At 39.2% G+C, this 11123-nt stretch overlaps 1 protein-coding gene across 1 annotated transcript; it reads right to left on the bottom strand.

Moving 5' to 3' along the window:
• Positions 1-670: 670 nt before the first annotated feature.
• CHRNA9 (cholinergic receptor nicotinic alpha 9 subunit) lies at positions 671-6639 on the bottom strand. Its single transcript, XM_050338450.1, has 5 exons — positions 6570-6639; positions 4674-4819; positions 3775-3929; positions 2586-3118; positions 671-1218 (listed from the first exon to the last, which is right to left on the bottom strand). Exons 1-5 carry the CDS (start codon positions 6637-6639, stop codon positions 671-673), a joined length of 1452 nt encoding a protein of 483 aa, XP_050194407.1.
• Between the last annotated feature and the right edge of the window lie 4484 nt (positions 6640-11123).

Here is an 11123-nt window from a genome sequence, read left to right as displayed (position 1 = left end):
TGAGGAAGAAGCCCTGGTGATCTGGCATACTGGAGCCTTGGTGACAATACAGTAATATTCAGTATTAGGAAATGATGAAGAAGATCAAGGTAGCCATCATATTCAGTAAGCTCAATTGTATAAAAAGGAAGGGCACTGCAAATAGACACGTAGAGCCTATAAAATTATAGGGACAGTGATCAGTGAAGACAAGCTAAAAAAAAAAAAGTCAAAAAGGCAATGCTATGAAGGGATCATTTCCAGAATATGCCACTGTGTCACAATACCACTTTTTTTTTTTCCTTCCCTGGGAGATAGAAAGGGCTGCTCAAATTATAAGGTGCAGAGATGCAGGCTTGTGAATACAGTGCTCACTGCTAGGCTATCTGCTGCACTGATGCAATGCTCCAGCCCATTCAACCTGAAGTCATGGCCACCATGCATCAAGGTGGAACACAGAGTGCTTACCCTGCAGCCCCATCAGGGCTGCACTCCCATACTAAACGTCAAGGATAATCACCAACAAAGACCTCAGCACACTGTCTCAACACACTTCACAGCCTACAGAATCAGTTTGTTTATTCTTACAGAATGCAAGACAAAGATCTCAAAAGCACCCCTTTCCCAGAAGCCCAACAAAACAAACTAACCCAGTTATTCAGATTTACAAAAGGAATGTGCTCATTTTCAGTTAAGCTGCTTTCCCAATGATAAGCACGCTCATGAAAAACACCATGACAAAGAAAATCCACATGAAAAACCTGTCCATCACTTTTGCTACTTTTTTCCACTCAATTCCTTTGGCCCTGTTTGCTTTATGGTCTCGAATACAATTAGCAATATACTCGATATTTTTAATCAGCATTTTGTAACAGGAACAGCAATTAACAGTCTCCCTAACACTTGCACCATGAACTCCATGCAAATTTCCATTGAGCTTCTCCCTAAGATTACAATCATCATTCCTATTGGAAAGAGGACTCCTTATCTCTTTGTGCCTCCTCTGACACCCATCATCCCCCTCAAACCTACATTCTTCTTCTTTCTCTCTTTTTGGGCTTGTGCAATTTTCACCCACATCATAAACAAAAAAGATTTTTGACATGTAGTCCAAAATAACCACCCTGGCCCATTGTGGAACAGGCTTTGCTTCTGAGCCACAGTGATGGAGATTCATTATAATGATTGTCAATGCAGTGGAAGCTGTGATCATGGTCATTGTTGCTATGTAATACTTTCCTGAAACACAAAATAAAATCATATTAGAGATGATACCCTACTAAAAAAAAAAAAAAATCAGTGACAAAGAACAATGGGACAACATACTGTTAAGCATAAATGCAAGTGAAACAAATTTTTAATCATGCTAATTCTCTGTACTTATATCACAGTTAATTTACCATTTAAAAACAAAGATTAAAGCCATTAAAACAAAATCTCATCTTCATTGCTAGTATGCCTTTATCAGATGAGTAAGTGACTACTGTATCAGCATTGCAAATAGCTATAAGCCCAAACCCCTGATTTCTTGAAACACATCCAATCAGAAAGCAGCTCAAAAATGTTTGTCAGAAGCCTTGCTCTTTTCCTAGTGTCTGCAAAATCCCAGTGTCAACAGCTTCACCTGGCACACTGGAAATCCCATTTCTTGATGTATTAACAAAAGCAATGACAACGCTTTGTTGGAGCTACTGATGCACTCCATACCAGCAGATCAATGCCTTCACACTCACACAGGCCAGTGAATATGCAGACCTTGCCTGTATCCACAACTAGTGTGCTGACAGCTAAGATGGCAGGCACAGAGCTGGAAGGTGGTGAGCTGAAGTGAATACAAGCTGTGCTCCTCTGCCCTTGATTTTCACGACTGAAGTACAGAGCTGACCAGCCAACCAACCCACCCTGCCTTGTGCCCGTGCCAAGAGGCAGCTCCCAGCCCTGCTCTGCTGCTGTGCAGCCCCTGCAGGAAAAGCAAGGACTGGCAGAAAAGCAGAACACACCACAGACAAGTGTGATGTGATCCCTGTTTTCAAAGGAATTGGAAAGGATAGCAAGAGAGAGTGAGGGAACAGAGAAAACAGACTGAAGCTAGGTCCCTTTCGTTATGTGAGTTCTTCTGAACTCTCAGACATAAATTAAATTTCAGCATAATGGCTTTCCAAGAATTACAATTCAGTGAAGAAATTGTCAGATATTAAGTCAACTGTGAGTGTGTCAGCCAGGCCATCCAACCATCTGCATCTGACAGAAACGTATCTTTAAACAGTCTGACACTGTGCTTGTAGCTGTTGCTTACACTTCATGTGTTGGTTCTAAAATAGCTTTCCATTACTAGCTTTATTTCAAGACATGATACCATAATTCTAAATATCTAACTATACTTTATAAATATAAAATAACTAATACATAATTTAAAATAAACACAAAATAACTTTAAAAAACTGCAGTATACCTGTACAACTTCCACACACGTTTTAAGTATTTCACTATGTTCTAAAAATGTAGCAAATTTATCTTCCCAAAAGCCACAAATTACATATAGATTCCATGACATACAGCCCTGCTATTAATAAGTCATGCTTAAAGACAAAGCATGTAAAGCTCACCTATCAAAGGTACATTTTCAGATGGAGGCATGATCTCTGCAACCATCAGCTGGAACACAGTCAGAGCAAGAAGAACGGTAACACCCAGAGACACTTTTTCGCCAGAGTCTGCAGGGAGATAGAATCCCAGTGGGGCCAGGAAAGAGATCAAAATGCAAGGAAGCAACAGATTAAATATGTAGAAAGATGACTTCCTTTTCAGAATCAGTGTGAAGGTCACATCTGGATAAGGTTCAGAGCAGCAGCCATAAGTGATGACATTCTTAACTGCTGGCATACCATGAATCTCCCATTCCACATCTTCTACAAAGTCAGAGAGGTCACCACTATCAAGAGAATTGATGATGTCTACCTGATTACCATTATAGGTCCAGGAACCAAAGGTAAGGTTGCACTGCTGGCTGTCAAAGGGAAAATAAGACACATCTACTACACATGAGCTCTTTGTGATAGCAGGTGCATCCCAGGTGATTTTTCCATCATATCTCAACACAACATTAGTATTCACTGGTTCTGAAAAGTCATCATCAGCCCTAAAAGATAGAAAAATTACAGTCAGGACAGACAGGCAACAACTTAAGAGTGTGGACCAGGGAAGAGGGGGCAAGGGGAAGACTCTCCTTTCATACCATTAAAAGCATGCTTCTGAAAACATATTAATACTGAATTTTAGTAGGAACTTACTAATAAGTAATATTTACAGGTACCAGTGCCCATTAATGTCAAACATCAGTGATGCTAAACTATGTTGTATTTGTTGGCTATAGCTTCCTCAAACTTGATCTCAAACAGGAATCAGTAGGGTAAGAGTCCATTAAAAGATTAAAACAATCTGTTGGTCACTACTGGCTTGGAAGGGCAGATAAGAAATGCAGCCTTCATGTACCACTTTTTTGTGGACAATCTTCCAGAGCTCTCAAGGAGCCTCAGCACAAAGCACTACAGACTGCCACGGTATTCAATTCACAATGCAGAGAAATTCAGAGCAGCTTTGGTGTGTAGCATAATTAATTTCCAAATCTTGGCTATAGCTTTATTGCAAAATATTTATATGATCAACAACAAATGTTAAGACAACAAACATAGCCCTTGCTAAGGTAAGGTAAAGTTCAGACTCTGTGAGTCAATTCCTCCTTCAACCCCCTCCCTCCCTCAAATATGCAAGCTAATATTATCCAGCCACACTCACTTGTTATATAGGACAATATCTGGTCTCCAAACCAAATTGCTTGGAATCCTGATAGAATCCAACCCATCATATTTATCTTTGTCCCACTTGAGGTATGCGTCGTACCAGCTTTGTCGAATCCATAAGTAAGCTGACAAAATTTGGTTTCTTTCATCCTGCATAAAAACATGGAAATATTTCTAGCTGAAGGTGACAAAATCACGTCTTAGATACAGGCAGCAGTTTGTGGTATAGCTTTGATGTAGTGCTCAAAACAGGCCAGGATACTAACAAGGCCGCAAGAGTAATTTTCAGGCAGGTATCTGTGCCTATACACTGTACAGGGAAATCACTTTTTTGGACTTTCACTTGGTCAAACCTTCTTTCCCCTGCACAGTGCCTAAGGTTCCCAGTATCTTAAGAATTCCCTTTTGTGAGCTTTAAAATACCAAACAGCTAACAGATTCAGGCTAAGAAATTCGTTGAAAGCTTGGTGAGGCCTTGAAGTTGTAATTCAGAAGTCACAAAAATAATCTTCCCTTCTCCTTCCAGACATGTTTTATTTTGCCTTAAAAGTATATCTAGCAGAACCATATTTATAAAAAGTTACTGAAGGCTGATTTTAGGGATTTTATGTAGAAATTAATTGCATCTTAGAAAAAGCATTTGCTGTATTTAAAACTCAGCAGAAGTTGCCTGGAGGGTTCTATTCCAACACCTAACTACAAAAGAAGTCTTAAAAATTCAGTGTTGCAAGCAGATAAGAATCTACAAAGAACTGGAGAACAGGACCCTCCTGAGGAAGCATTACTGAAGTTGTCATAACAAAATGAAGGGTACTTTTCCTGTTCCAAACAAAAGGCTTATGCCCAATATGTTTCTGCATATTTTTAGAAAAATAGAACTATACTTTTACTCACCATGTCTTTAATTTGGGACAATGTGATCTGAAGGGTGACATTCAGTACTTTATCTGTGTCTTCCACTGGTCTTAGAGCATTGGAGTAGTTTTCAAACAGTTCATTAAACAGCATGTGAGCATATTTTCCTTTGGCTGATTCCACAGCTAGATAACATAGACTTGTTCAAATAAATCAGACTAAGTATGCTGAGCAGTATAAGAAAACATCCTCTTTCTACTGCTTCAAGTAGTATTTATTATAACTATATAATTATTATATATTATATATGTATATATAAAATTATATATTTATCATTCATGTACTGTTAAATATCATTAGTTCTGATACAAGAATGCACCTGATGACTCTATTCAAATAAAGACAGCATCCACTTGGGGTAAAATAATAGCTAACTTAAGCTTTCCACATCCACTGAAAAAAACGGTATACAGCAAATCCTACAATTCTGGAAGGTAAATATCATTATCCTTATTTTACCAATATCTTTCATAGGCAGAGATTGCTGACTGTTCAAGTCAACAAAGTCTGAAGTCAAACTTGCTCCCAGGTTAATGACTTTTAGCACCTCCCCAAAGGCAGCACTGGTTAAGACTCATTCTACTTTCAGAATTTTGTCTTTTTATTTTTAAACGATCACCTGTAAAAAGTCTGAGCTGCTTTTCTTCACAAATTGACAATTACATGATGTATGAACACATCCTTGCACCAACATCTTTCCAAAACCATGTATCTGGAGATGTTTCTTGTTATCCAGACTTAGTCACTAAGGGTAATTCACTGAAACTTGAGGTTTTAAATGACACTGTTTGGCTGTTCCATACTGGTTTGTACATCACAGTTTCTCCAGGTAGCCTCTGTATCACCTTTATACAGATTCACATATTTCTGCAAGCAAAGGACAACAGTACCACTCTGTTACAACCCACCACTGAAGGTGGGGTAACTGAGGTTGTTGATAATAATAGATCCTTTGGAGAAGATTAGAGTGAAATGGAACTGTATGACCAGTGCGTGTGTGCGTGTGTGTGTGTGTGTGTGTGTGTGTGTGTGTGTGTGTGTGTGTGTGTGTGTGTGGCAGGTTTATTTTAGAACGATTTGGTTTCAATGGAAAGGAGGTATATATCCTTTTTGGTTATTATCTACAGAAATGAAACAATATAAAAGTATAAAAATATAATTTGAGAGAATACATAAGGAAAAGAAAGAAAGAGAAAGAAAGGATAAGAGCAGATATTGGAGAAGAAAGATATCACCACATATGATTAAAAGCATTATCCCACCTCCCAGGTCTATTTCTTATCAGCTTCAACCCTTATCTGGTTCAAAACCCAGCTTGTTCCTAAACAAAGGTGGTTTTGTCATGGTCATCCTCCAGCGGCGGGTGCTCATCTCCTTTGCACTGGCGCTGTTCGTATGCAAATCACCACACATCCAAAAACTTTCTTCCTCCCCTTCGGTTGGAGGGTGCAAACCTGGCCTCATCAGAGCTCCTGCTGCTTTTGCAAATGGCCTATTGTTTGCATCATCAGCCCTTTAACATTTCAGTCTCTCGTACATTCACAAGACTTGTGCAAGTGCCAGGTAGGCAATGTAGGGAACAAGTGTACTTTGGAATACATCTCTCTCTGGTGATTCACACTGACTTCCTGCACTATTTAGAATCCAAAGCAAATCTTCCTGACTAAAAAGATATCCCAGCACATCAAAGCTTCACAAGGAGCACTGCAATTCTGGTCTGCATGATCATTTTGCCTATGCATCGGTGAGACAAAGTAAAACACAACAGACTAAATACTCCTGGGGATTAACGATGTAAAGCACATCAGGTCACAAGATCCCATTTGAATAAAATAAACCTCAATGCAACATCTAGCTATCAAGAGGTATTCTCACCTTTGAGTATCACTGCTGCGAACAGCAACCCCAGAGAGACGTAAAAGGAGGACAAGCTCTTTCTCTTCATTTCTGGACTTTAAATAAAACTGTTCACCCAAGGGCACAGAAGTGTTTCTCACCATCCAAAACTAACCAAAAAAGTTGCACAGCTGCATAAAGAAGCTGATGCAACGATGCGCTGCTAGAAGCAACTCAGTCCTCCCTCAGGAGCTGTCAGAGTCCAAGAGCGATCGACTGTCATTGCCCCTGCCACCGCCTGGGGCTCTGATGAACCCTCCCCTCTCTTGGTAACCTGAGCGCTGACTGCTCTCAAGCTAATACTGAGACGGAAAACAAATGAAATCCTTTGACACTTCTTTGGTGGGCCATGTTTTACTGCACTTATGTTCTGCAATAACCTGCTCAGAACCATTCCTGTGGAACCTGTGGACCCTCACAAAAAAGTGATCTCAGTACTTTAGTTGGTATGGTTACACTGTACATCACACATCCAATATCACACAGGAAAAAAAAAACCAAACCAAAAACAAACACAAGCACAACAAAAAACCACAACAACAGCCTACTTACTCCTATGCTGACAAAATGTTTCCACCTACAGAAGTGATGCCACATGGAAGAGATGCAGCCGGACAACATAGGCAATATTTGTAGTAGCCCAATAACAGTGTGGAAAGAAGAGCTTCAGTGGATGTAGATAACTTTGAGACCAATACTCAGCACAATAAATCAAGAGCAAAACTGGACTCTGCAGATAAAATGCTATTTTCCCATACAGTACAAATTTTACCAGGTGAACTTGACAAGTCATTACAAAAAAAAAAAAAATTACAGAGTTACTGGACAGCTCTTACATTTGGCCAAAAGAGTTACAGGAGAGAACTATGAATATGAAACAATACCACACCTGTCTTCCCATCTACCCTGATGATCACAAGTTCATTAGCTCTGTCTGTATTACTCATGATGCCAAGTTAGTCTCCTAGTGCCACAGACATTTTCTTTCAAGTTTCTCAGAAAAGAGGAGATTGCTTCCTCTTTTTCACAGTCCAATCCATCCCTCCTGCCCATTTTGCCACCCTTTTAGAACAGATAACAGAAAACAGTCACTAAAACAGAAAGTGAAAATATGGAATGAACTATCAGGAAAAGAAATCAATTGGTTCAGAATAGTCCTGATCCACAGAAAACATAAAATACTGTTTCTTTACTCTTCATAGTCTTTTGGCATAGTTTTTTGGCTAGAAGAAAAGTGATCCCTCCATACGAATATTTTCTATATAGTAGCACTCCAGGCAGTCATTGGCTTGCTTGTGCTTTTCTGGAATCTATAAGCCAGTGACATTTATTGTCAGGTTTACTAGGTAAAAAAATAAATATTATTGGTCAAAGCACATGTAATGAAATCCATGTGCATCACTTCACTTGCGGAATTGTCAGAGGAGAAAAAAGCAGAAGACAGTTTAGAAGTCAAAATGGTCAGACAGTCCCTGAGCAGTAAGTAATAAACTGCTCTCTCTGTGAGATGAAGGTATATGCTGTTAGAGACAACAAAAATCAGAGACAAAGAGGAAAGATTTTTGCATATGGTCAGATCAGTGCATTCTCAGGGCATACCCCCAGTCCACTGTAGTATATATCTATAGCACATTGCCATCCTGTCAGCAAGTAGCTACTGCTTCACATCTCTTACTGTAATTACAAGGGTGATCAGGGTACTGCTTTAAGTGAGCTGATATAAACACTACTGGAAGCAGGACTAACCCTGCTTTACCACAGGCTTGAGACAATCTTGTGACCTGTTGCACCAGCAATACACACTTGCCAAGCAGTGCAGACTGATGTACTTTAATTTGCATAAGATCATGTATATTAAAGAATTCTGCACTTATATTTTAACCAAATCTTCAGGCTCTCAAAAGACAAACCCAAGAAGTATGTTTACATGTTGTTTACTCAATTTATTCTTATATGCACTTATAATTTCATGTTATTAATTATAAACTTGCAAAGGGATAGATCATAAGCTCTCAATTATAGTCTATATTTCCATCACATTGGACATACAGACAGGCAAACATAAGCACACATATATAAGAACATCCTTGTTGTGTTTGAGATGATGAATTGATTACACAGTGCTTGTAAAAATAAAACTAAAATACATTTAAAAGGCTTTTCATTATTAAAGACACCATGAATTTAACAATCTTCCTTGCAACATAGTTTTAAATTGTGATGTAATCTATAGCAATATTACTCCCAGATCAGACATCCCATTTAACATTTGGAGCTTAAATTTATAGTTAAACAGTTCTGTATAGTAAGAAGTTCTGCTGCCAAGTTAGGAATTAATATAAAATATGAAGACGCTTACAAAGCTAATCTAAGCAGAGTCACGAGGGTTCGGAAGTTAGAATCAGGCCATTAACCACTCCCAGAACTAGAGTCGTTCCCAGCAGAATTCACAGGGATGTTGTTAGAGTCTCTTTGCCAGCAGATGGCCCTGTCACCCAGCCTACTGATCGACCCAGAGCGTCAAGGCAATTTTTGTTTATCACAAAAAATCACACCGAATTTTAGTCCACTTCGATTAATTTCGCAGATTATTTGCCTTACATTTGATGTAAGACAAGATGTCCTCTTAAACAGAAGGATAAGCAGAAGAAACAAAACTGTTTTGTGATTGAATCCGGGGTCTTCCCCGACTTCTTTCTTGTGTCTGCCTACCACACATGAGACCAGTCACGGGAGGGTTTCAGGGTGAGCTAATATATATCATTGTCAGCAACAGCACGATGATACAAAACCATGTTTAGAGCAAAGGTTGCTTCTGCTGATGCAGAGAGTGATTAAGGCCCATGGCACAATATCCAACCTTCCTTCCACATATCTTGTTCAAGCATTTGACTTTGTGGGAATGAGTATGGGCTATTAAAGGAGCAGAACATTGTGTCCATGTGTACACTCAGCAGGACAAGAGTGTACCACTCATTGGTGCACTGAGCTTGTACACCACTCACATAACACATGTAACTTTTTATGGTTCTAGACACACACATATGCTATTATCAAGACATCATCAAAACAATCTAAATTCAGTGTACTACCATGTAAGGGGAGTTTGACTTTGCATGCACACTGAGGACAAACTGAAGCGGAGATGACAAGGGAGAGATCTCTTTCAGATTAAAACTTCCAACTTTAGATCTTTATCTTTGCCAAACAATAAGCAAAGCAGTAGAGAAATGTAAAAACTGTATTTAAAATTTGGTTCTTTCAATCTTTCTTCTCATACATAAAATAATAATTTGCTCCTGAGCCTGTGGTTTTGACATTTTCAGATTTTTTTTAATGGTTCTTACCCTTTTTTGCATAAAAAGTATTAAGAGTTTTTAAGCCTCCAGCTGGAAAAGCTACAGATACTGCATTATTGCAGGCCTCAAGGCCGTCTGCACCATTTATAATCCATTCCTTCATCAGAGAACAATAAAGAAGAACAGATTGGTTTCTAAGCACAGTTTGTAAGAAGTGTCTCACAGTCTGCTTCTACTTGCCTTCCTGCCAATTTTTCTCCACAGAAGCTGTTGCATTCACGTTCTTCACAGCATTTGCTACAGAATATTATCTTGTGATAGGGTCAAGCAGCACAGTAGCTGTTCAGAGTCAGACTTCCCTACTTAGACTCGCTGGTCTTAACAGCACGGGTATCAACAGCTCCTCTTGCCAGTAGAAAGACTCACTGTGCCTGCTCTGGAGAATACAGCATCTCATTTAGATGCAACGTGCTTCTCTCCACCTTATTTTTTCTCACCTACCTACTGACTGCTCCTTCCTTCTCTCTAAAAATCTCCTACCATCAGAAACCAACATACGCATTCTTATTTTCTTCCACCCTGCTGTACACATGAAAGATAGGATATATTTTAGGAAGCATTCACAATTCTGGGTCATGACATAATGTAGAATATTAACCACATTTTCCAGGGATGGGAAATCCTCATTTGCATGCTACAGTTGTGGATTTTTTCTGAATATAAGTTTTATTTGGGGGACCTTACACAGGCAGCTCTGCTGACCCCACTTCCCAGCACCTGAAGAGAAACCTTTTGCGCCTAGAAGTCTGATATTATTTAATATGACCTAAAATGCAGCATGTTAATCCTTTTTCATTAGCTTGCTTACAAGCTGACTAATATTTTTTCCATCAGTATCTGGCAGGATTAAGAACAAAACTAGTTTATAATTTCAGCTATCAGAAAGCTATTTTATATACAGATCTTTCTCACTGGGGTAATTTCCAACCTTGTAGCATGCCTTTGATGGAAGGATCTATGCTCTACACAAAGACAACTTGATGCTCCAAAACAAGCTGAATCAGAGAAGTATTTCTACCTGGTTACAAGTGTGCTGACAGACTCGATTATCTTCCTCTCAATGATCACTCCTGAGTCATGGAAGGCAGCACATTACCTCAGCTTTTGCAAGTAAAGGGAAGCCCCCCAGCTACCACTGCAGGCTGAAGACAGCTCTAGGCTCCCCAGAAAGCAA

This window comes from Myiozetetes cayanensis, unplaced genomic scaffold (assembly GCF_022539395.1).
Source record: "Myiozetetes cayanensis isolate MyiCay16 unplaced genomic scaffold, myiCay2020 scf7, whole genome shotgun sequence".
Taxonomy (NCBI): Eukaryota; Metazoa; Chordata; class Aves; order Passeriformes; family Tyrannidae; genus Myiozetetes; species Myiozetetes cayanensis.
Note: the sequence above shows the minus strand (reverse complement) of the source record. Positions and strands in the feature narration are given on the sequence as shown.